At 40.5% G+C, this 27438-nt stretch overlaps 1 protein-coding gene across 1 annotated transcript in view; it reads right to left on the reverse strand.

Moving 5' to 3' along the window:
* The window catches only part of gabrb1 (gamma-aminobutyric acid type A receptor subunit beta1), a 67058-nt gene extending 43888 nt beyond the window's left edge, over positions 1–23170 (reverse strand). Inside the window, exons 1-3 of the mRNA XM_021310696.2 lie at positions 22776–23170; positions 22581–22672; positions 22437–22504 (exon numbers count right to left, since the gene is read on the reverse strand). Coding sequence (XP_021166371.2) covers positions 22437–22504; positions 22581–22672; positions 22776–22834 — 219 coding nt within the window. The 5' untranslated portion in view covers positions 22835–23170. The remainder of the gene's footprint in view (positions 1–22436; positions 22505–22580; positions 22673–22775) is intronic.
* Positions 23171–27438: the final 4268 nt, after the last annotated feature.

Raw genomic sequence — 27438 nt, forward strand, 5'->3', positions numbered from 1 at the left:
AATAGAATTTAAATAATATTTCAAACAACACATTTATAAATCATAGGGGCATCATATTAATTTACAAAGTTGCAACTAAAGTATGAAGGGAGAAATTTCAGACCAAATAAACAGATGAGGATAATACCTGTTTTCAAACGCCTTTCGATTGTGTTGCTTTTTTACCGTTGGCAACACTTGTACTCAGTTTCAGTCTAATTTTGTACCCTTGTGAAGGAATGTCTTTTCTACCTAGCCACCAGACTCTGAACACTAAATCATTTAGAAAACAGTGGAAGTCAAGGAATCAAACCGTCTTTTGTGGACACAGCAAATAACCTGCAAATAATGGACTTTCCGATCATTTGTTAGTCAAAGTCACAATAGCTGTAACATTTAGGAATGAATGTTATGGTAACCATATTCAGTAATTATTTTTACCACTACCAAGGCAAAAAGAAGCATCTGCAGAGGATGGTCTAGACAAAAGACATAAATCAGCAGTTTTATGTTGCCTTCAGCCTATTTCGATCCATCCAATTAGAGCTTTCACAGAAGTGCATCCCTCTGTCATTCTCTGCAAATAAAACTGCACCTTTATGTCTTAGTTTCGGAATACGATCTACATTCTTGAGCACAAGAATATTTTCTGTTGTGGGAACCCGTCTCTGCGGTATAATGCATGTCAAATCTGTTAAGAAAAATCTCCAGAAACTTAATTGTTCATGTCTGAAGCAAGTTCTGGTGAGAAGCAACAGATCAGGCCTCATTATGATGTGTCCCTTCCATCACAGTACATTCTCAAGACGTCTTTGCTGACGTCACATTCTGCAAATATTAACCCGTAAACACTGACCAGTCCAACCACTGGGATTCAGTTTAAACTATGAGCAAGTTGCGTCCAAACATCTGGCTCAACAGAAGTGCTAAACCAAGAATCAGTCATTGAGCCAGCCACAGGAACTGCTCCAATTATAAACTATAGATGACATTACATCTCAGGAGACAGCAGCGAGAAAGTGCTCCCTAATAAAGCTGAGAACACACAATAAGAAGCAGCGCAACCTGTTTGTTTATGGGTGTATATGTGTTTGTGTTGTGTGAGTGTGCCTATAGAGTCTCTTTGGGGATGAAACTATTATTAGAAGCAGCTGTTCCCCTCAGCATCCACTTGTCCATCATCAATGTGGCACCGTGGCGTTTTAGAGGCTGAGTGATAGCCTTTACGTGAACTGAATGCTGAGTACTTTCAGCTTAGTATCAGGGAAAGGCTGTGCTCCCTTGTGGCAGTGAAACCACACCGACAAACCCAGACCAACAAATGCTACAGCTTTGCTTCTTTTTTAGCAACTTAGGAAAGTATGGCTCTGTAACACTATAACACTATACTATGCATTTCCTCCTGTGTCTGACCTGCCCTCATGTTTTCATTTAATGCAGCAAAGGGTCTTTTGCTGCAATAACCCCACTCCAGTGTGCTGTGGTTTGACCTAATTCCTCCTTATCTATAGTCATCTCTGGCTGAAACTGAGCAAACATCAGAAAAGAGATTAGGAAGTGAGACAGGGGGGAAAAAATAGGCAACATCAACTTCTAATCATGAAAAAAGAGCTGACACCGCAGCAGAACCAGGTCACATCGTGCAAAATAAATCACATCACTAGTCATGTAAATAGAGCTATGAAGACCAAGCAAACCAACGTCTGATTAGCTGATCTACATTAAGGGGGATCAGCTCTAAATGATTAGGGGTTAGCAGCTCTGCAGTATACAGGTGTATTCAAACACAATGCCAGGTAGTAAAGACAACAGCAATGACCTTAGAGAAGAAGCTGATTCTCCCTATTAATCTCAAAAGAGTCATAATGTCATTTAAAAACTAGGGCTGGATGATATAGAAAAAAAGCATATTGATAAAAGTAGAAAGCATATCGATAATTATTTAGAAAATTCAAAATATATATTTTAAGTGCATGCCTGGCCATTTTATGCTGTTGCTTAACAACCTTTTTGTTTTTTTTTGTTTTTTGATAAAGAACACTGAATTCGAACTCAACCCTTTATTCAACCAAGTTTTCACCAAAATTGTACGTTTTAGAAAAAGAAAAAAGAACCCATGCTCTCTGAACTCTCTGGAGGGGGCGGGCTTTCCTGGGTCTGCGTTTGTAATTGGTTTGGAGGATGTAGTGACCGTAGTCTTAACTGAATGCAAAAGGAAGGAAAACTATTCTTCTATTGAACCTTATACTGACCCTTTATTGTTGTTAAATTACAAACTATTTCTATTTAATCTTTCTACAGAGATAAATATTGGTAATGAAAAAAACGCAAGAGCTTCTTGTCATATCTACAGGTCTCAGTTAGCATGTTCATATAATAAATACTGAACAAGTATAACTTATTTGGAAGGATTCAATGAGAAAGCCTCATTTTAAAAACAATATGGCAATACAACTTAGGTATGCAAAGTTGTAATTCAATGTACCTCCAGAGCTGTAACAAGGTTCTTCGGAAACATAAAACCATATATAGATGTTTTGCAGCCTTACTGTAATTGAGACAATCGTGAACTACGCTGCATGTAAAGATATTCTAGAGTCAAATATGAGGCCATCTACCCGACCGCTAAAGCTTCACCCAAACTGGGCGAGAACAAGAATCCGAAACACAGCAGCTAATCTACAGTAGAAAAACTGAAAAAAGAAAATTACCTAAAATATTAAAATGGTCCAGTCAGAGTCCAAACCTCACCCCTGCTGTAAAGCTATGTATACCTGCAAACCTCAATGAGCTGAAGCAAAGCTGGAGAGAAAGGCTGGTGAGACCTGATGGACTGATTAGGTTTTATCAAAGATAACATTTTGTACAGAACCTAAATTGCCTTCCTGCTTCTTGTGGTCAGACCAAATATGCAGAGATGCTCTAATGTAGCTAAAAATCATCAGTGATGTTAAGATCAATACGAAAAGAGATGCTAATCATCAGCTATGTTACACCCATATGGGCTTTCACTGTTGCCAAACCAACCAGCATCATTTTCCTTGTTTCCATGCCAACCTCAGCTCTCTCACATGCAGGTAGATAAGAGACAAATCACTACAAATCAAGATTCTGGCAGAAACAATCACAAGGACAAGCTAGGCTAGTCTTATTATGAAGCGAAAAAGAGCAGTGTGTTTTTGAGAGATGGTCTGTTTTTTATATTTACCGGTGTCTTCAGAGGGTTAAATTAGAAAAAAAAAACATATGTGTGACTTCCTGGAGAGCCTGATCATATCGGCAGCGACGACTACTGCAACCCATTTCCCTGTTCTAGTCCGCTACTCACTGGTGGTATCAATCAATACACATTTGTGTCAATCAGAAGTTCCTTAAGGCGACTCTGTTTCTTAGTTAGCAGATAAAGTGAGTTTGTAGCTCGCAGCTCATGCAAAGCAAAGTGTAAAATATAAATCATGTCGACAGTTTGCTGAAAGAAAAGTTTAACACTTTGGCTATGGGAGAAAAGCACTGCTGGTATCACTTGAGCAGCAAAACAACAAGGTGGTCTTGTACTTTTGTTGGCTGCTTAAATTTAAATACCCCAAAATGAGATAATGAGTGTTGCTGGGTCATCCTGGGATTCCCACCAATCTTGTAGGAGTGGAAGACAATAGGGTAGACAGTGTAATGTCCTTTAGTTTATATGTTGGCTAAAAGTCTTCCACACTTTCCAGCCTGAGCAGACAGACATTAAATGAGAGGTTAATGAGGCCCCATTTCATCAGGAGCCAAGCTGGGCAGCAGGCTGGCATTATCACAGAACGGTAACTTTGACTGTCAGATTGTTTCTATTCTGTGTGATAATCTGACAGACGGTTTCTTTCAAAAGGTTTCTTCTTTAGTCAGAATCAGTGTTGCCACACATTGTGAGACAAACAAGCGGCCAGTTCTATGACAAAGGAAGCGCAACAAGCAACCCACCACAGTACATAGCTTTCTAGCCCCCACAACCTTTCCTAAAGCAGTTCTCCATGTTAGTGTTGTCAGTGTGTGTACATGGAGGGCTGGAGTGATATTTGGATATTTGAGGCGGTTCACGCTGTCTGTAGTGCAGCAGTGCGAGCAGGTCTCATTATATAACTCATGTTTATAAATTGCCTAAATAATCAACTTCACTGTCAAAACAAGCACAAAAAACCACAACCCGCAACTTGGGAAATCTACAAAAACAAGGCCAAAGTTGCTTATGATAAGCGGACTTGGCAACCCTGGTCAGAAGGCAAGGCAAGGCAAATTTATTTGTATAGCACAATTCAGTACAGAGACAATGCAAAGTGCTTTACATGATTAAAATACAGGAAAATAAAACAGAAAAAAGCAAGTAGGAATAAGATGTAGAAACAAAATAGAGCATTAACAAACAGTTGGACTAAAAAATAAAGCTGAACTTGTGAGAATTGTTTAACTAGTGCAGTTGAATGCAGTCCTAAACAAATGTGATTTTAGTCTTGATTTAAAGGAACTCAGGCTTTCCGCATTTTTACAGTTTTCTGGAAGTTTGTTCCAGATAAGTGGGGCATAGGAACTAAATGCTGCGTCTCCATGTTTGGTTCTGGTTCTAGGTATGCAGAGAAGGCTGCAGCCAGAAGACCTGAGTGATCTGGAGGGTTGATACACTGATAACAAGTCTGTGATGTATTTAGGTGCTAAGCCATTCATGGATTTATAGACTAACAGAAGTATTTTAAAGTCTATTCTCTGAGATACAGGGAGCCAGTGTAAGGACTTTAGAACTGGGGTTATGTGCTCTACTTTCTTAGTCTAAGCGAGGACGCGGGCAGAACATCTTCAACTTATTGCATACCTATTAAAATGAAGTGCTAATCGGTCACTTTTTCAAAAACAGTTTCTTTATCTACAGTTGTGATTTTCTTCTATTTCAGCCACCTCCAACAAGGTGTTTGATGTGATCAAATCAAGATGCTCCGAAGTTTTAATAATGTTGATAAAAAGCAGATTTTCACCCTGACTTAAATCAATCAGGTTTTGCCTGAGAAGTTCACACATTTATTTATTTATATATATTTTTTAAAAAAAGGCAAGAACCAAAGCCCATGAGTACCTGTATGGATTCTTAGAGCTATACACGCCTGGCCGACCCACCCATCAGTCTGACTGAGCGCATCCCGACACCTTGATATCTACTCCGTGCAGAGATGAAGAGAGGTCCGCACCACTTCTCATAAATCCTAATCCCAAAGCAGCACTAGACCCATCACTCCTCCAGTGTAATCGATAGCACCAGCTGGGTGGATGGACGCTGATACTATGTCTCTTACTAAAAACAGATTAATCTTGTCTTTTCTTTTGAAAATCATGAGAAGAAATAAACTGTCCATTATACATTCAGTGTTTAAACAACAAAAAATATTTTTCAGGGGATTTCATATTGACTTAATGTGCACATTTTCATTAGCAGCTAACAAGCTTCTTATTGGCTGTGTGCTGATTGCATCGATTTATTTTCAGATGCGAGCCTCCCAAAGCATCTCGGATAATGTTTTCTGCCAGAGGATATTTCATCAGCTCACACAGCAGCCAGGAAAAGAAAAAAAAAAACAACACAGAATCCTTTTGGATGACATGATAATTATTTTCCTCAGTGACAACAAAATAATTAAAAAAAAACTTGATATGGCTTGAATTAAACTATCAACCGGGTGCAAAACAGTCTGCAATCCAAACAAAAACAGTGATATGGATTGAAATTATGAGCAGACACAAAATTCTGAAAATGGCAACAAGGGTGACGTAAAATCAATGACTGACATATGTTAAACTGATGATATTTAGACATCTGAGAATTGTTCTTTGTAGCTTTAGTCAGACATGCATTTGAAGGTGATGCAGAGATCAACAGTGAGAAATTAGATAGTGAGCTGCAAGATATATCTAAAGCCTTCCCAGTGTCCCAGTATTCTGAAAGCATTATGTTTTACTCAAAGAAGCTGTCTAAAACATATTAACAGAGAATGGACAGTTCAGATAAAATAAAAAAATAAAAAATCAAGCCAAAAGACAATGTGGTCATGTGGCTGTAAAACAGGCCCAAACCATCAGCCCTCCACCACCGTGCTTGAAAAGGGGTATGAGGTGATTGCACTAATATGCTACTTTTTTTTTTATAGAGGTGCTACGCATTATGGACAAACATCTCATCTGGTCAGCATTTAAGAGGTCTGTTTAGAGAGAAGATTCTTTTATTTATTTTTTTTTTTTTTACTTTACACAAAATATTCGTCATTAGACCAAATTCTTATTTGCGTGCACATTCCTCTGCAGGCCCAAAACACGTTTGCACGCTCATGTCTTTTTCTTAACTCCCGTACACCCCAGAGAATGCCACATTTCATCACTCTGAGAGAAACATCACGCTGAATCACTGTTATTTTAACTCCCCTGCTGCCCTCCCTCCTGACAGCACACCATGTCTGATGACTTACACCAGCAGAGACCTGACAATGATCTGAAAACCCTCCTGTAATCTGTTCACTAACTGCCAAGTTCACTTGAGCCCCACGAGTGGTACAGGCCCTGTCCACCGGGGTCGCATCAGTGTCAGGGATGAGGCAGCTTGATTTGTCTCAGAATGACATGAGACCTTTTCCTCAGGGAACGCTGAGTAAGCCACTTTGTCCTTTGTCCATATGTTAAAGGATTAATCTGTAAAGTTTTATTCATAAAAATAATAAAGATTGAGATAACTGTTGTCTAGATATTTTCGCTCTAATGTTTTAAAGGACTACTGTGGTTCATTTTGTATTTAGCCCTTTATTTTATGGAAATGAAGGATCAGTAAAAGTTGGCTTACTATCTTTTTTCCTCAAAATGAGCCATCAATAAATTGAAACAAATCCTTCTAAACTCTCCTGAATCAAGCATCTCTTACCCACTGAGCATTGTTTGGGCCAAATTATATCTAAATAAACCACAGATATCTAGTCTCAAATCAAGAATTATTAGCTCTTAAAGTGAAGTGAGTTTATTAGAGGATTATTAGAAATCTAAATTAGACACACCAAATAACCCAAGACTAGCAAAAAATGTTAAACCATAATGAGACCAGGGTCTGATCCTTACACCTCTTTACCTGCTGATCTTTGGCTGAATAGGTAATGATTTGAAACTGTCACATGAGTACATGAGAAGCTGTGTTGAAATTAAAATAGAGTGCTAAAGCAAAAGCAATGTATGATACTTGGCACGACATAATTCTTTACATTCTTTTATTTCCGTCAATATTGTGTGCCACATTTGTAGTGTTAGCTTGAAATACTTTTAAGGACAAACTAATGTTGGAAAATTAATGCGCAATTTATTTACAGAGTTTGGGTGGCAGAACAGACTGTGTTTCAGAAAAAACAAACTACATTTTTGACAGCTAAATAACTAATGTAGTAAAACTCAGGGTGATTATGTGGAAAAAAGTGAGACTTGCAAAATCAATGCATGGTTCCCTAACAACCATAGGTTAAAATCAGATTACGGGGTGTCTGGAACCAAAACATAAATTTGTCCCTTTCAATAAATCATTAGATGAAATTATATATTTAAATAATATAAAAAACAAATATGCAAAAAAAAAAAAGAAGGAAATTTGCAATTCATCTAGGGGAAAAATTATTGCATTTATACCCCTCATCACTTTGGTTGAATCTGCCTTGGGCTAAGCCCTGTGACCTCACCCTATGCTGACCAGTGTGTTGTGTGTAAAGAGAGAGACATAGAGGAGAGAAAAGAGTGCAGAGCAAGTTAGAGCAGACAGACAAAGAGAGCTAAAAACAGCAATAGCTGACAAAATGTCAAAACTATTTTAGACTATGGCTGAATTACTTGATTGTAACTTTGCCAGCTCTGTTTCACAATTACCCTCTGGTGATGGGTAGTTTTTGAGTGGTGAATTCTAATTAATTATTACTATTAAAGGTACAGTGTGTAACTAATTTAGCTTTTAATTAGCAAAAATCAAGTATTGCTTTGATAAATACATATGCTGGCGAAGTCTAATAACCTCACATCAAAAATGAAAGCTTTCTCATAACTTAGATTTAGTAGTTTATAAATACATAGGTGTCGGTGCACTCACTAGGAGGCGCCATGTAGCCTTGCTAATTCTGATTTCAGAAGCCGAGAGGGGCCAAACCTTACGTGATTCCCTATCTGTCTTCTATATGAAGACGCACCCATGTCGGTGGAGGAGGAGTATAAAGGAAGCAAAAACAGCAGTAGCTCATTCTATTTCCCATTTTGTGTTGAAATGGAGGACCATCCATACTCTTTGCATAGTGAAAGGGAAGAGAAAGTAACCAAGAAAAGAAAACGTAATAACCGGGGGAAAAAACGAGTCTATATCGACACAGCTACTATTACCAGGTGGAGTGGATCAATATGTGCTTCTCTGCTTTTGTGTTTCTGCTCCGTCTTCTCTAACCCCCAGTAGGCCGAGGCAGATGACCGTTCACACTGAGCTTGGTTCTGCTGGAGGTTTTCCTTCCTGTTAAGGGGGAGTTTTCCTCTCCACTGTCGCTTCATGCATGCTCAGTATGAGGGATTGCTTCAAAGCCATCAACAGTGCAGACGATCAACTGTCCACTGTGGCTCTAAGCTCTTTCAGGAGGAGTGAATGCTGCTTGTCAAGACTTGATGCAACCTGCTGGGTTTCCTTAGATAGGAAACATTTTGGGCCAGTATGATTTGATTGAGTTTGACTTTGTAAAGTGCCTTGAGATGACATGTGTTGTGAATTGGTGCTATATAAACAAAATTGAACTGCTCTGTCCTCTCAGCAGTAACGGTTAATTTTGTTCGAAGGGTATGCATGTACAGTACGTGGAGGGATATCAGCTGGTCTATTTGCTTTCTGCTGCACAGCAGCAAGATCAACTGACTGCACACTCAGAAACAAGCCCAAAAAACTGTGACTCAGAGAATTGACGTGAAGTGACAAGCAGACTTGGAGACAGAGCCAAAAACCATTTCACATGATGACCAAAGCTATTAGCTATTAGCAGTAGCTAACACATGGAAGACATGTTTACATTGTCACATTTATGATACTACGTGGCTTCCGTAGTTGCTATTACGGTGAAGTCATTAGTAAATCATTGAGCGTACCAGTGTGAACATTTTACGCACTGGGGCTTTAATATGATTGTTAAATACTATTGGCCATGTTATTTCAATCAATTACCAATTATTCAGTAAACTGTATAAAGTACTGATAAGATTCCACCTGTACATTTTACAGCAGTAAATGTCACTGTACCTTTGCTGTTCCCCCCAAAAAAGTTAAAGAGGATTTCCATCCCTTGTAACAATGTATTCTGGACACGATTGTTTAGAGAAATTGGAGTGCCAATTTCTATGGGAATCAGAGTAACAGCGATGGTTAGAACCGGAGAAAAAATGACAATGTCTAACCTCAATGTTGCTACAGTTTTAATGTTTTGCAATACGCTTTTTGTCACAAGTTATCTTTCTCCACTGTGGGGAATTACTGGTACACAACAAAGCATTTTTATATCCCTCCATAAAGTGTCGGATTGTCAAGCTTCCAATCTGCTTTTCTTTGACAAAATTTTCTTGACCTCCTCTTTCTCACTGGATAAATCACTTTTTATGGCATGTCATTATGTTATGCTCTCCTGCCTGGGTTCAGGGCTCCTTTCATAATGTCATTAGTCTAAAGCAAATTTCCACAGCATTCTTGGTCATCGTGCTACCTTTTTCTTCTTTTTAAGCATGTTTTTTGATTTTGAACATAGACACTACAACGAGCAACCAGCTTAAGTACAACTGAAAAGAAAAAGTTGTAAAAATGCTGCTATATGCATATGATACATATTAAGTCAATTTCTCCTCCCTCAGCATTGGAAAAAAAAAATAAAACCACATAAAACCAAGAGGTTTAATACATTATAAACTGTGATGACATTTTGTAGCAACACATTAAACAATATTTACAAAATCTGAAAAGAAAAAATTTGCATGAACTATGATGGGTTTTGAAGTCAAAGTAGTGAAAAGATCCAGGCCTATTTATTTATTTATTTTATCTCATAATATAGCGTTTAAACTTCAAAATGTAGCCATTATCATCGGCTTCCACTCTATGTGTCTCCCGCAGTTATAGATCAAAGAAACATTTGATTTTGTTTTTTTTTTCTTTTTAATAAAGGCAGACCAAGCTGTTTGTCTTCCATGGGTTATCTGGTGTGTGCAAAGCAAAAGAGAGAAGTGGTGAGAACTCCAACAATCTCTGCATTTTCTGTTGCATAAGTAGGGATTTTAACCAAAGCGGGTTTACACTCGCTGAACAACATGAAACACAGGAAGTATCTCTGCTTGATACAAACAGTTTTAACAGCTTTGAGGAAAAGAACAGAATCAGAGTAAAACCCCAATGTTCTGATCTGAACATCTTCTGACAAACACTTCAGTTTCACTCTGTAACTCACGGGTCGTTCTACATCGCACAGCAGCAGTGGTGTTAGACGTGCAGAAACTACTGCGATATCACAGCTTCAGTAGGTGCAAATGTGAATTTAAACAGCGTTAGAAACCCACACTATTACAGCAGGATGAATTAATGAATCCTGGTTTAATGGCTGGGACCCGCAGTAGCCGCTCAAACTCACCACTGAGACTCTTTAAACCTCAACGAGTTGAAACTGACTGTAGCTCTCAGCTGCACCGAAATCACTTCCAACATTAACCAGAGTCAAAGTGCTCTTCAGTTACTCCAGACTGGCAGCGAATCGCCACTAAATGGTACTTTAGGACCACAACACATCTCTGTTTCAGCTTGTATGAGTTGAAAAAAGTATTACCATATCTTGCAGACATTATGAGTTAAAATACCTAAACTACAAATTTATTAACTGAGACACACCTGCAGTAATAATAATCCTGCTGAAATTCTGTTCAATTTACAAAGAATGCAGAGAAAATGAGGTAATACAGAGAAAATTAGGTAATTAAGGTATATCTTGATAAAAAAATAAATAGCTATCTGCTTTGCCAGCATTAATTATGTCCAAATTCAAAAGAAGATCCAGTGTCGCTGAAGCAGTGCTCGCCTTAAGTTTCTCAACAGTAACTTTTGTATTCCTTTGACACAGCATATCTTTTTCTCTGAAATTAACTCCTTCGGCTCACGTTTGAAGTTTCTTAGAAACTGAATCAGGAAAAAGCAAGACAGATGTGGAAAAGGCCATAAAAAGCTGGAGGCCAGCAGTCATGTGCAAAGTGGAACCCTATCTCATTGTTACATATATGAATCTGATATCCAGCCCATATGCATGCAACACCTGCAAATAATAAAAAAAATATCTACTGTGAAAACAAAGAAGCATCTACTCAGTCAAGGTGCTGTTGAGCTCTTGAAATTGCAGTAAGGCGTATTGCATCACTTCCTGTTTTCTGTTGCTGTGTGGATTGTGGTTTGGTCTTTAATCTCTTTGTTGTGACATCTCTGTTTCAAACACAAAAAGCACAATTAAAACACATTCTCTGTTGCTGCACTTCATGTTTGGGAACTCCTCATGTTTCACACGGTTTGCTTTTCTCAGCGCAGTAAGAGGTTGTTAGCCTAGCCTAGCCTAACTTTAGCCCTACAATGACTTCCTGCCTGCAACAGACTGGCGACCTGTCCAGGGTGCACCCCGCCTCTCACCCATTGAAATGCTGGAGATAGGCACCAACACCCCTCGCGACCCCATGAGGGATAAAGCGAGTAAGATAATGGATGGATGGATGGATGGATGGATGGATTGATAGATGGATGGATGGATGAGTTCCTGCTCTTCCATCAGCTTCTCCGTCTCTGTCCTAAGTCTCCCCCTCTCACCTGCTCTCTGTGTCTAATGTTTAGTTATTCCACGGCCACCATCAGTGATAACGGTACTTGTAACAAATGTAGTATTTTTGTAGCTTTGGAGGCGAGGATGGATTGGAGGCCCAGCTCCACGCTGTTGAAAAACCAGCAGATAGCGGAGGCCCTTTAGCTAGCGCGGAGCCACAGAGATTAGCTTCACGTAGCGGTCCCCCAGCAATACTGAAGCAGCAGGGTAGCCACACCAGCTGGGTGACAATATACAGGAAGCATAGCTCTGGATTCCAGACAGGTCATGCAGACAGGTCCCCACCAACCTGTCTGCATTTCTAATAGATCTTCCCCTCAGCGACACACCTGCTGAAAAGATGACTCTGGTAATTGGCAGCTCCAAAGTCAGAAACGTGGCACTAGAGGTACCAGGGACCATAGTCAAATGTCGGTCAGGGCCAGAACGAGCGAAATCAAATCCTACCTGAAACTGCTGGCTAAGGATAAGCATAAATACGGTAAGACTGTTATAAACGCTGGTGGGAATGACACCCGGTTACGCCAATCTGAGGTCATTAAAGTTAGTGTTGCTTCATTGTGTAAGTTTACTAAAACAACGTCAGATTCCATAATTTTTTTATTATTATTTTGGGGGGGGAGGCGGGGTTTGCAGCTCTAGTGGCTCGCTTTTTCTGAAAGTAGGGTGGAAGAGGGGGAGAGACATGCAGCAAAGGACCGCGGGTCGGATTCGAACCCGGGTCGACCGCGTCGTGGACTAAGGCCTCTGTATATGGGTCGCGCTATCCGCTGCGCCACAAGCGTGCCCAGGATTCCATAATTTTCTCTGGTCACCTGAAAGATCTGACCAGTGATGACATGTTTAGCCGCATCATCATCATCATTCAACCACTGGTTGTCTAGGTGCTGTCCTGAAAACGACGTGGGCTACATTGATACCTGGCAAACTTTCTGTGGAAAACCATATAACTAACATCTGAGCATCATGTCTCGCCCCCGTAAGTTAGAATCTTAGATTCTATCTAACTTACTTTTCTTCTGTCTTTTTTTTTTCTTCATAGTAGGTACACCTGGTCTGACGTTCAGTATGCTGTGACACCATCCAGTGGGACAGAACATCTGTCACTACCATATAGATAGGTTATATCCATCCATACTCTTTGCCCAGTGAGAGGGAAAAGAAAGTAACCAAGAAAAGAAAAAGTAATAACCGGGAAAAAAAAAATCAAGAGTCTATATCGGCGCAGCTACTATTACCAAGTGGAGTGAACCAATGTGTGATTCTCTGCTTTTTGTGTCTCTGCTTATGCTTCTCTAACCCCCAGTCGGTCAGATGACCGTTCACACTAAGCCTGGTTCTGCTGGAGGTTTTCCTCCCTGTTAAGGGGGAGTTTCCTCTCCACTGTCACTTCATGCATGCTCAGTATGAGGGATTGCTGAATGCAGATGACTATCCACTTTGGCTCTACACTCTTTCAGTAACAGTGAACGCTACTTGTCAAGACTTGATGCAATCTGCTGGGTTTCCTTAGATAGGAAACTTTAGTCTGTATGACTTGATTGAATTTGAGTTTGTAAAGTGCCTTGAGACGACATGTGTTGTGAATCGCCATATAAATAAAACTCCTGTAATTTAAGACTGAAATCTTTCTGTATTAAAACTTTGTCAGGGTCAATTAATAATGACTTAGATTTTTACCGTTGTGGAGTCGCTCAGAGGGTCAGGGCAGTTTGAGTCAACATGTGTTTTGTTGACCTGGTCAAGGCTTACAACTTTGTCGAGAAGGGGGGGGGGGGGGATATGTGTGGTGACTTCATCTAGTATTGCCAAAGCAAGACCCAAGTCTACATTCTCGGAGCAAGGTTGAACATGCCGGATTGATGCTGGACACAAGGTGGGCTACTTATTTTGTCATCCTAGTTATTAGTTTCAGCAATGCAATGTGGGCATCTGGTTTTGGACCCTCAGGTCATCATCTCATTTATCCATTGCATTACCTGGAGGAAATATTATGGTGTTGCTTTTGCCCCAGCTCATCCTGGTCAATTATGCCAAACTGGGATTGGCATAATTGACCAGGATGAGAGTCTGCTTGCTTTGTCAAAGGCTCTAATTCTGTGCCTATGTTTGAAATTATCCTCCTATACTGCACACAGTGTGTCATAGGATTGCAGGTGTCTTGTTCTTGAATGATGACAAAACTGAGATGGATAAGCAGACAGGTTGTTCTCTTCATTAAGGAAAGCACTGCTCCAGCTGAAAGATGAAGCCCTGGATTTACTGATTAATTTATGACCTATGGTCATAAGATGTTGATCATGCCTGAAAGGAAAATATTATATGTATGGCCGGCTAAGCAGTATGAGTTTTCTCTGTAGGTTGGGCGGGCTCTCCCTTAGTCAAAAGCTGAGAAGCTGCATCATCCATGGGAAATTTCAAGTAAAACTGCTGCTCATCCAAATTGAAAGGAGTCAGGTGAGGTGGTTAATCTGATCAGGATGCCTCTTGGATGGCTCCTTTTGGAGGTTTTCCAGGCACTCAGCAATGGGAGGAAATTCCTCAGTAGGACCAGAACTCACTAGAGTGACTATACATCTCTTCCAGCCTGGGTGTACATTTGGATCCAGCATGAGGAGCTATACAATCACGGAAAAGTGGGATATAAAGATAGATGGATGGATGGATGGACTATATGGTTGAGTTTAATTGAGATTAATGGAGATTTAAAAGGAGGGAAAAGTAGTCATTAATTTCAGATTGTCTGGATGTTTGGTTTCAGTTTGGCTAGGTTTGCAAATTTTGCAGTACTTTTACATCAAAATGTCAACATCTGATTATAAACTCACTGGCAATTATCCCTGTCACTCTCCTTACTTCACTTTACTAATAATCACATAATCATTTGCTCATTCAGCAAGATGCTACTTTGAACAAAATCAGTGGCCTGAAGTAAATAAAGACATTATTGTTTCTCAACTCAGTGGCACAGCTGAATTAGGTTTTTGCTGCTCTTGTATTGCTACAAACTGGATAACCACTTCTCTCAGGTGTGAACGTTTCTGAGGATTGGAGCCTTTGTTAATGGATTTATTTGTTTTCTTCTCTGCCACTGTGTCTGGCAGCTCAATTGGGCCATAAAAGTATGGATTTACTGCAAACACTGGTGGGGTGTGTCTGGACAGACATTTTGTTGAAGTGTTTATGTATGCATAAACTGAACAACAACTTGGACCTAAACTCCTAAAGCAACCTTTGGTAGGACTACTGAACTATAAAATTAAATTTTTAAGAGAAGCGCTTCTGATAACATTATCGGTTTTCCATTTTCTAATGCTTATATAAAGTACATTTGTAGAGCTGAAACATTTTAATGTTCCCAAGTCTCAAAGAACATATACTGCACATGAAAAGGTATTTTAGATTTTTCTTACGTTTTTACCTCACATAAATATGTTTAAAATATAACAAATCATAATATCAGGTATAGATAATCATAGTAAACACAAAAATCTGTTCTCGTGATAATTTTATTTTTAGGAGAAAATATATCCTAACCAACCTGGCTGTATGAGAAAATATAGCTAGTCCATTGTTAAATCTTGAATAGACTTTGATTAATCACATTTCTACTTTAGTTTTACCAGCCACAGGAAGGCCTTATTGTTGCCCGAATCCAGAGATCACTTAGCACCCGTCTGACAAATGAGGTCACCTAAAAGATCTCTAAAAGCAACACATCATTACTCGATACAGGAAAAAAAGAATATACGAGATGCAACCACATTTGCACTGAACAGTCTAGAAAGGGTAACAAACTAATTTCTAAGCATTTGAGACTCCAGCAGACCACAGTGAGAGCCATTATCCACCAATAGATAAAATAAGAAAGAATGGTGAACCTTCCCAGAGTGGCCGGTCTACAAAGATCACTTCAAGAGCCCATCAATGATTCATCCATTAGGTCACAAAAGAACCAAAAACAACATCTTAAGCACTGCAGGCCTTGCTTAACTTATTTAATGCCCATGGTCATAATGCAACAAGAAAAAAAAAAAACAGATACTGGGTACAAACTACATCCTTGGGGGAGTTAAGCATCTCAAAAATATCTTGTCTTAGTTTCAGAGTATTGTTAAAGAGGCCATGACAACAAATTTCTAAGGTTTTGGCGGTATAATATGGTCTGTAGTGCACTGGTGAGGCGGTGATAATGCCAAAACCGAATACCAAAGGACCTGCTCAGGGGAGGTCAATTCAGATCAGAAAATGTGTTATTTTTCTACGTAGGTTGTCTTTCTACGTAATTCATATTTTCCAATCAGAGCACACCATCAAGCAAACAGCCTTCCCCTCCCCCTCCTGATGATGTACCGGCTGTAAGTTCCACTAGCATGTCTGACTGCACCACCAGAGAGGAGGAAGGCAGACGGCAGCCCCAGATCAGCCTCCCTGTATCAGCTCGAACAGGAGGCAGTCACGGAGCGTGAATATCCAACATTCAACCTCACAGTAACTTCACAGCGGTTACTAAAAAGGGGAGTTAATATGTCAGACAGTGGTGTAAAATGCATGAAGTTTGCACTTACACCCGAAGGATGAGAGACAGAGGAGTGGCAGAGGAGTGATGGAGGGGGAAAGTGGTGTGAGGGGGCAGCGTTTGACCGGTTTTCTAAATATGGTTGTAGCCAATCAGAGTGAAGTCAATTTGGTAGAGCTGCATATCATTACCGCACCCAACCCTTTTACTGAGGAGAGACATTTGGCCTGACAAAACAACACCATGACATTATTTTTTAATGAAAAAGGCACACAGCAGAGTTTTGTATGTATTGTACTTTTTGGAGATGAGTGGAGGGAAGACCTTAGAGGAGGCGTAGTTGAGTCTCGAGGTGATGAAGTCATGTATGAGGATTTCAGTTGCAGACTGGGAGAGGGATGTACGGAGCTGGGCGATGTTGCGGAGGTAGAAGAAAGGTGTTTTAGTGACTGATATGTGTTTGAAGTAACAGTGAAGAGCCCAGGATGATGCCAAGGTTACAAACGGAGTAGGAGGGGGAAACATTGTGACCTTCAATCGTGAAGCTTTGAACAGAGGGGAGGAGGGATACGGGACCGGTGATGAGGAGTTCTGTTTTGTTGCTGCTGAGTTTTAGAAAATCATTGTCCATCCAGGTTTTAATGTCTGCGATGAAGTGAGTAATATGGGAGAGAATGGCTGGGGTGATTGATTTTGTGGATATGTAAAGTTAAGTGTCATTAGCATAACAGTGAAAATAGAGTCTGTGATAGTGAATTATCTGTCCAAGGAGTAACAAGTAAATGATAAAGAGGAAAGGGGCCCAACACCGAACCTTGGGGAACACCATGAGTGACGAGGGAGGTACGGTATGTAATGTTGTTAATGGAAACAAAATGGTAACGGTCGGAGATGTAGGAGGTGAACCAAAGGAGTGCTGTACCGGAGATGCCAATGGACTGAAGATGGTGAAGAAAGATGGTGTGGTCTATTGTATCGAAAGTGGCAGAGAGGTCAAAGAGAAGACCTCTCCTTGACCTCTGTGCGAGTACACCATGTATCCTCAGATTTTTTAGACAAAAACAGCAAAAATCTTTCACTGGAGAGTTTGGACGATGGCGTGACATGTTTTTCAGACAACAAATTACAACAAGTCAGCCTGGCTGGCCAAGCCACTGAAATTGGTTTTGGACTGAGTCAGACAAATTCACACTTGAAAACTGCCCACCGTTGCTAAACTGAAACGATTCTCCAAAGATGAATTGCTCAAAATACAGAGACATAAGACACTTCTAGCCAGTTATCTAAGGCCTGGGCCTTTTTAAAAAAAAAATATCTCCACCACTTTGTTTTTAAAAAATATTATCGTACACACAGGGTCGTTTTCAGAAGAGGTTTCATCTTCACCAAACCGCATAAATACACCACTGAACTTTGTTTTACACATGCCAAATACATAGAGGGCAGTGTACCGCAAAGCTAAACCTGTGTCAGCCAGTCAGAATCCTTCAAAACAATGGCAACACTGAACAGCATTGCGCCTCTGTATTGGGAGAGAGGTTTGGTGTAAAACAGATGATCTCCAAGTGCTCTTTGTCCTTTGCATCACAAGGTATTGTAACAGTTGGTCTTGTAAAAACAAGAGCAAAAATCGTCTGAACGAAAAATCGTTTTTACTTTAAAGTCTCGATACTGAGGCGAAGACAGGAAATGTGTGGTTGCCAAGGTAACATCAGTTGGAAATAAATGATTGGAGACTGATTACGTAGCAGTGAATATGTCCAGTTTGTAATATGTGTCTAATCAATGTTAAACAGTCGATCACAACACCAACATAAAAATCAGCACCTCCCTGATAGCATTGTTTTTTTTCTTTCAATGCATGGCCGAGTCAATGGTCACACATTTAACGTCAGCGGCTCGTTATTAGTCACAGACTGTGATGGTGAAACCCTAAACTTCAGTTTTATCTTGTACACACACAAACAAAAACAGAGTTTCTTCAAATATTTGATCTGACTTTTCAGAATTAATCATTTCTAGTGATGTAAAAAGATAGTTTTGTGTGGATGAAAGGGGAAAACGTGTTGACAAGGCCTCAAACATGTGATGGCAATTGTTGCTGCCAAGGTTTTATAAAACGTTTTCACATCAGCCCCAGATGGTTTGGATAGCTTTATTTCCCTTAACAAATTAAAGCATTTCAAACCTGCACTATGTATATCCGCAGGTTTATTACTCAGCTTTGTCTGTGGCTAAAATTCACTTGATGATTTGAAGCATTTAAATGCAACAAACAAGCAAAAACAGAAGAAAGATGTAAAGGGACCGAATGCATTTTCACAGGAATGCAGTTTCTCTAAAATTCTCGGTCCACTCTTTTGCCTCCTCTTTGCAGGATATTTCCAGAACAAAAATAGCTCTAAAGATGTAAATATGCATCCAAGAGCACCCAGAGATCAGATTAGATTAAATTAAATTAGACTACAGAGCCACCTTTCCAGACTCATTAAAACATATTTAAAATGACTTCCAGCTGGGGTGCAGAAGGGAGATTTCTGGAAGACTAACAGCAGACATAAGTTATCTCCATGAGGCTGCTTCAACAGTTCGTCTTAATTGTCATCAGCCTGGCAGGGTGCCAGATCACAAATCCAAAGGATAAATAATGGAGTGCTGCGAGACAAACTTTAGCAGAAGGTAAAATCACCACATGCCTGGTTGTCCAAAACGTTTTTCAATGCTCCCTTTTCCTCTTTAAGACTTTCTCGTTGGAACGCTGTTTAGTTTTATAAACATGCAACAAAGAGCTCCTGCAATTTCCAAGGTTAAAGTAAAGCAGCGCCACTATCACAGTCTTCCGTCTGCTTCAGTTTTAGCAATGAATCACACTTAACGGCTCTCCAGTAGTGGGAGTGCAAGTCGGAAAATCAGCAGAAGGTGATTATCAGGTTGGCCACAGTTACCAGTAATAGCACATTACTCTGCTTTTAAACATGTTTGCTAACTATGGTTGGACAGCTATGTGAGTGTGATGATTGAAGGAGACAAACGGGCAGAAGAACGAATCATTGCAGCGACCAACACATTCAAACACAGAGCCAGCCATTTTGAGTGCCGGGGTCAAACTTTCCAGGTCCACTTTGGGGAAAATCCAGTTTATAAATCCTGCCTGTACCTTGATATTCTCAATTTCAAGTGCAAATTGAAAACATTAGGTGTTTTCAACAGAGCCCACACAACCACTGATGTTACAAATCCATCCAAAACACTTAGGTAAGAGCTACTCAAACTACTCAGCATCTAGGGTTTGAAAATCAACAGTGTTAACAAGGTACTTAAAAGAAAAGGCAACTCCTAACTGAAGTTGATCTGAACTATAGCTCTAAACAGATAACAGGTAAAGCTCTACTGTTAGAACTTAGATATTAGAAATTATCCATTCACCTTCTAGGTTATTAATTATGCTATAGCATGACTGGCTAAGTCTTACCTGGGCTATATTCTTAGTAATGCTGATACAGGCTCTGGCTGCTAGACAATGTACTGACTTCTTTACCCCAGCATCCTGTTTTCTCCTGCTTCTCTTAGTTTATTAATTTGTTGCAGTTATTGCTGTCAGCAACTTTGTTCCTTCTGTTTTTTCCTTTCAACAGAAAGTATCCAAGGCTTGGTGATGGTGTTTTTAACCGTCTCCCGGTTGCTTTATGCTTGACGCACATTCAGGGCGGAAATGAGACGTGCGTACACAACGTCTGCAGCATTTAAGCCTGGAGGTTCAGAAATATAGACATCTTTATGATTTGGCCCAGAAAGATCACAGTGATCAACAAATTGTTAACAATTCCTGGACAGAAATCACCGTCACTCTTCGAAGAAACAAGTGTGTTTTCTAAATCTATGTGTAGTGGGGTGTAGTATGCTTGCCGTAGGAGCGCAACACTGCCCTCTAGAGGGGCGTAGTGACCAAAATGGTCTGACATGGCTGCTCGGACCTCGCGGATGCGTCACCAGGCGTAAAACAAACCCACCGAAGGTACTGTAGCTCCAAATAACTATGTAAACATCTGTTTTTCCAAACAACGTGGCTTTGAGGTTCTCAGTTTAAACATTCCTTCCTAGACAAAGCTATTATTGGAGCATATTAATGGCATACTGCCACCAGTTCTGTATACTCAACACTTGAGTTGAACCTTCTAGTTCAGGAGCTCTGTATACTCAAGACTTGAGTTGAGTATACAGAGCTCCTGAACTAGAAGGTTTAGTCTCCTCAACCCTAACCTGGTTCCAGCAAATGGATGCGCCAACTAAGGCTGGTTTGCTGGAAGTTTACTCCAGTTAAAACCGGTTAGCTCCTTTCCGCCGTCACTTGTTCAGTATGAGGTATTGCTGTAATGTGAATAATGTGGTTAAATCCATGGGGCTTCCTTTGATAGATAGCTTTTTACCAATTGCTGCCTTATGATCAGCTGACTTTGCACTATATTATCATTATGGTTGCTGTGGGTTTAAATGTAATGGTTGGATTGGATCATGATTGGATTGAGCTGAAATTGACTATTATCGTTAGATTTGAATTAGACCTGTTTGGCCTGTAAAGAAACCGAACATAGTCAAAAAAACGTATTTACAAGTTTTTTTCTGACACTTAGGAGTATGTATCCACAATGACGCTCCTCTGAGGATGACAACCAAAGTTCAGTTCTCGTTCACGCATGTTGAAACCAATTTGGTGACATTCTGCATAGCGTGTCAAGTTTGTGTTTACAGGGTTAAGGTTGTGTGTAGGGACTAGGCTGACAGACAATCTTTAACCAAACATAAGCCTTAGAAAGGCAATCACAGTCAAATACATCTGATCTGGAGGCTTAAAAAAAGATTCCACTGCGCTTCTGGGAATCTGAATTTTGCAGTTGAAACTGAGGCTCTTTGGACCAGTCTGTTATTGGTTGCACGTGGTTTGTCTCCTGCTACTGTAGACCATCTGGTTCAGGGTTTAACATGTGTGTTCAGAGGCAACATTCTGCACACCATGTCCTCTGACTTCTGATATCAACATGGCATTTTATGCTCTTGTGCTTACAATGAACCCCCCCCCCCCCCCGCCCAAAAAAAAAAAAAAAAAAAATCCCAGTAGAAATACTCTACCAAAGACCAATGGCAACAACCCTTAAATTTAGAATTACTCAATTTCATTCTACGTTTAGATGCTTAGGGTGAAATTTAACAAGTCCTCATGCCTTGAACAGGTGTACCAAAATTAGTGGAAGGTCAGTGTAAAGTTGAGAAGTTTATTAGTCTACAAGAAAATAAATTTGCACATTTTAAATAATTCCCAAGGCAGTGGCACATCAGGAGTATCATCTTTCATTTTTATCCTTCCACAGTCCTCGGTCCACGCCGCTAATAGTAAAAGCTTAGAAGAAAGTTCAGTAAACTATTTGCTTCATCCCATTTACCCTTATCTCAACCCCTCGCGTGAATGTTTGAGCTGCGTGTACGTTTAGTCACACAGTCAGAGTGTGCTTATGCCAGGACGCGTGGGGAGGGGAAACGTGTGAATCTGTCAGCCTCAGCTTCTGTGCACCTTGGCTCTGTATGAAGTGGTCACATCAAATTCTGCAGACAGACTCGCAGCCTGCTGTCTGACAGCCCTTATGCAATTACTTTGAGGCAGAAAAAAAAGAAAAAAAAAAAGGCGAGACTAGAACAAGCACAGAAAGGCGCTTTATATTTTTACCCCCTGGCTGTCTCTGTGTTTTTGATCACCTTCTCTGTCCCGCACGCCGCGCTGAGGCCGCAGATCGTGCGCGGAATCACTAAGCAGCCTCTCAGCTGCCCGCCTTGTTAATTCTCAGCCACCGCCGGCTGTGACACCGCGGGGAAGGACTTGATGCATGCGGATCGGGGTTGACACATTACGGATCTCATCACTGTGCTGAAGGGAAAGCAGGAGGAGGGGGGGAAAGGGAGGGAAGGGGGTGGGGGTCTCCTACAGGAGCAACGCTGCACCAAAGCAAACACACGTTTTCACCCTCCACTGCTCTCAAACTTACCATGTTGACTTCAGACACCATATCAATGCTGGCGATGTCTATCCTCATCCCCACGTCCACCGGAGCTCCTGTGGAGACAGCAGAGCGTTAGGAAGCGGCGCAGCAGCCCCGCTGAGCCGCACATGGCAGCCGGCTGCAGTTTACCTCCAAAATCAGGCCGCAGACGGATGTCATAGCCCTTCAGCAAGTTGTCAACGGTGGCTTTCACGAAGGACATGTTGCTGGGTTCGTTTGCGCTAAGAGATTGGGGAGGCGAGCAGAGAAAACATTTCCAGTTCAGACGTGTTTCACCAAAGCTCCGGACTGTGTGGAACCAGAGGTGCTGCTGTCAGATCTCACCTTTGCGCACCGCAGACCACAGTGATGAGCAGAGACACGCCGCAGACTGTAATCCACATCGCTGGCAACTCTGGTCTCAGGAACGCAACTTAGGCTGCCAAATCAGTATTCCAAAACAAATGGACGCATGCGCGTCGTTTCACCAACATCTGAGCTTCAGGGGGAACATGACTTTGGATCAAGACGGAGCCACGGCGAAGACGAGCGCAGCGGCGCGGAGACTAACATGTGAGGAGGATTCACCTGCAGAGGGGAGGGTGGAGAACGGAGCTGCACGCCGAGCAGAGAACCCCCATCAGATCAGCTGATGTGCGTCACGCAGGTTCCGCTTCAACTTCGGGACGGTAAATAACGAGCACGGAGCGCGACTCCCCGGTCACCTTTGGAGGGAGGGAGGGAGGAAGGGAGGGAGGATGGGAAGGGATGAGGGGCGCGACGCGACGCGACGCGACGCCAGCACGTGCGAGGAGCTGGGCACAACTCCAGGCGACGTGATGGGACACGCAAAAACTTCCTCAAAAAAGGAGCATCCGAGAGGCTGGTGCAGATGTGTGTTCAGGGGGTGGAAAACTAGGCAGATAAACTTTAGATCCGAGTCTTTTGTTTTAGTAGATATTCAAGCCAGCCTCCACTAAGCTACACTGTAAAAACACAATCACTTCAACATACGAATAAGAGGAAAACAAATCAGTGGTTGAAATGAGTCACTAGATTGATTTCAGAACTGCGTTGATTAAAAATGCCTGGCCTATATATATATATATATATATATATATATATATATATATATATATATATATATATATATATATATATATATATATATATATAAAGTAGTCATCGATTAAAGTTACACAACCTCAAATGTGACTTATATAACTCCAGCCAGCCAGGGGCGAAATTAAGCAGGAGTTGGGGTGTTGAGGAGTGTTTGGTCACACCTAAAAATTAGTTTTTAGGCGTAACAGTAAATGTATGTAGAATTTAAGAGAAAACGAGCATCGATGTGTTGCAACATTTATTCATTAATATGATCAGTTATTTTGTCCTTTATAATGCTTGTGTTGAAGGCAGCTCTCTGATGGCTTCCAACGCACTGATGAATGTTTTGGCTCGAATATATATCAGTTAATTTGTAACAGCGCCTTTAGCTAAATATATATGTTATTTACTTTAGACTGCATATTGCTAACATTAAAAACAGTGACGGAGAAGATCATCAAAGAATGGAGAAAATGTTGAATTTAAGAACCAAGACATAAAGAAAATACTAAGACTTTTCTGCAGCATTTAGGTCAAAAATGTAAGCAGTGTAGTATATATTATAAGAGACTTGTAATCCAAGTACAATTTTCAGAATCAAGTTTTGAAAATACCACATCTTCTCGCTGTTTTGCTTGTTTAATTCTAAGACCTGAAAAGTACAGAAAATGCTTCCTTTTGTGGCTTTAAAAATTAAATGAAACTGTGATTTGTGCAAAACTGTTTTTAAGGAAACTCTGTTCAGTGTAAAGCACATTTTTACTTGTGTGTATTAAAAAAGTAACAGGTGTCGTTTCACGGTTTGTTACATGCATAGTGGACCTTAGAATGTGTTAATTATACTTTACCCATGCCTTTAGGAAAAACATCCCTGGAGGTATCCAATAGGTGAGTTTACAACTCTAGGTTGCTAATTTATTTAATTCTAAAAGCGGATGTAAAGAAATACCTGCACTTAAAACTGTGCTGCTAAGCAAACTGCCTCTGCACTGATGCACTTATGCTCTGTAAAATGAGGAATTACACAGCACTGAAATAAAATGTCTATATTTATTCAAACTTCAGCAAACATCACAAGTTTTCAAAGAACAACAATGGAGTTCCTCATCTTATCCCTGAGGCAGACTTCAGTCCCACCAATGAGGAAGTGCTTTTCAGCCACTGGTACCCAGGATCACCTTCGTTCAGTTATGATCCACACATATTGAACCTTAGGGAGGGTTGGAGCATAGATGGACCAGTAGATCCAAATTAGCCCCTTTCAAAGCTTCCTAGTGTCCAGGGCAGACTGCAGCAGTACCCTCATAAGTGCAGAGGAAGCTTAAATAAATCAAAACTTATTTTGACAGGAGAGATTAAAATGTATTTTCAAAGAATTTCCAAATTCTTTCTGAAATATTTTACTGACTCCCCTGTGTAAATTTAAATAAAGGGTCAGGAGGGTCATATTAAAATTCATAAATGGAGTAATCTTGTGAATGCCAGTTTCCTGGATGTATAATTACAAGTGGATTGAATACACCTTTATTCATAAATTGGCAACCCCTTCAACAGGCACAAATGAAACTAAATCACACATCATATATATTTTATTTGTTATCAAACATTTCCGGAAAGGTCCCTAAATATAGGTATAAAAAGATTCAAAGCCTTATCGTGCATGTGTATGCTGCAGTTTTCCCAGCAGTGTGTTTTTACTGCCTGAGCTTTCTCATGACTGAGTGAAGCCATGCAGCATAAGTCTGGTTCGCTGTTGGCTGTGGGAGGCGTCCAACACTGAGATGAAGCTGCCCTGACAACAGCACTTACCCAGCAGGCAGCACGCCTCCAAGGCTGCCGCAGCAGAAGCATTGTGTGTCTGATGGTGGGATGAAAGAAAGTTTCACTCACCATCATGGTGCAATGAGGTCAGCGTGTGTGCAAAATAGCCATTCCACCAAAACACAAACACAGGACCTTGACTGTTCTCCGACCGCTAAGAATTTTAGTTTCTCTGGTTTCAGCTTTTAACTGGCTTTACATGTAGATTATACGTCCAGCTTTATTAAAGCATCATCAACAAACTAAGACACTAATATACATCAATAAAAACCTGAAAAAAATGAACCAAACCAGCTTCTATTGTGTGTCTAAATCACTAACCCCATGAAAAGAAAGATTTCCTTCTCAAAACAATGGACACAGCATCTTCTCTGTGGTGATGCCGTTTACCCTTATTTTAATAGGACCTTTTATACAAGCAAAACTAAAAAAAATAATATTGTGTAAAAGTAAAACATTTCAGTGACACATGTGTATTAAATAGAGTCATAACCATTTTTTAAAGATTCCAAATAAGGAAAATTGCATGGACAAAAAAAAAAAAAAAAAAAAAGCTATTAAGTCAGTGTTTTGTGAGTAATCTACAAAGATTGCACCCATAATGGATAAGATGTGCGAAACCAATTTACATGAGTAAATTGTACATGATACTGGTAGTTTGAGAATGGCTTTAAAAGGACGTTCTAAGCAATGGAGTTGCAGGTAATAATGATAAAAATTATTTACAGAAATTGCTACAAACAAGAGTAAAAAAAAAGGATGAAAATAAAAGTTAAATTTAAAGGATTAAATATCATTCATAAATCCTGGGAAAGCTGACTTTTTTAGCTCCTCCCCATCTCCCCTCTGACAGAGTTTAGTTTACAAGCCGTACAATCGGACTTAAAGTGAGACATGTCTCTAAACAGCTGGATTTACCTTCACCAACTCCTTACAACAGCCACTTGACCCAAAATATTCCAAACCAAGCTAGCCCCATAATCATTTAACACAACAGTGCTTCGTACAGAGCCCGTAAAGGAACGTTGATGGAACAAAATGTATCCTTCTTGCTGAGTAGTGGGTAATATTCAGTTTTGTTTGTTTATTTTTTTTTTTGTATTGTTCTTTCTGCACTGTGAATGAGCCTAACTCAATGATGGACGATCAATAATAAGAACAATAATGGCCACGTAAAAGCTGATGATATCACGAACCAGGGACTGAAGGACCCAGGATTCAACCAGACAAAAGTTTAAGAATTCAAGACTGTTATCGGGTTTGCATCGACAGGTTGATCAGAAAAGAGAACGCTGGAACAAAACTCACCATTGGCTCGTAAATGGTCTGGCACTGATGACTGGTCTGAAGGCTGTTTATATAGTGACTAATGCAGGTAGATCAGATGAGCGGGTAACGAGAACTGGGTGGAGCTAAGTGTGTGGAGTGAGTGATCAGACCAGGCATCAGTGCCGAGATCCTAACAGAACAAAAACCAAGACTAAGACAGAACACAAATAACAGAAAACAAACAAGAACGAACCCAAAACAGAACCTAAACTACGACAGAAGCTTAAACTATGACAGATGAGCAGCTCCTGTGGAACTGTTTTACTTGTTGAGTTGCCGCAGGAAGTCCAGTCTCTGCTGAGCCCTCTCCCAAGCGTTGTGACGACCATCACAGGGCCCAAGAAAGAGTGGTCCCTAGGAACAAAAAAGGATCAGTAGTAGACAGCGTTGAGGAGGATGGTGGGGAAAGGGATTTCTCCAGAGGTCCATCCATCGTCATCACCACAGTCTTTAGCAGGTTAAGCACCAGGTGGTTTTGACCTCACCTGTGAACCAGCCGACCCGCCTACTGTCCGTCTGCTGACTCATCGTTGTCCTGGATCTGACCAATAACCAGAATCAAGAATATTTCTTGTCACCATGTGTTACCATGTTGAAATTTCCTTTGAGACACACAGGATTAGGCCGTACATAGATACATGACACACAAATCTGACAGACTTAGTAGTTACAGTTTTTTAATAAACATTAAAGAGTGCAAGTTTGTATCGGAGTCGGAGATATCAGTCCCTTTGTGAATGATATGAATTAC

This window comes from Fundulus heteroclitus, chromosome 19, assembly GCF_011125445.2.
Source record: "Fundulus heteroclitus isolate FHET01 chromosome 19, MU-UCD_Fhet_4.1, whole genome shotgun sequence".
NCBI classification, from domain to species: Eukaryota; Metazoa; Chordata; class Actinopteri; order Cyprinodontiformes; family Fundulidae; genus Fundulus; species Fundulus heteroclitus.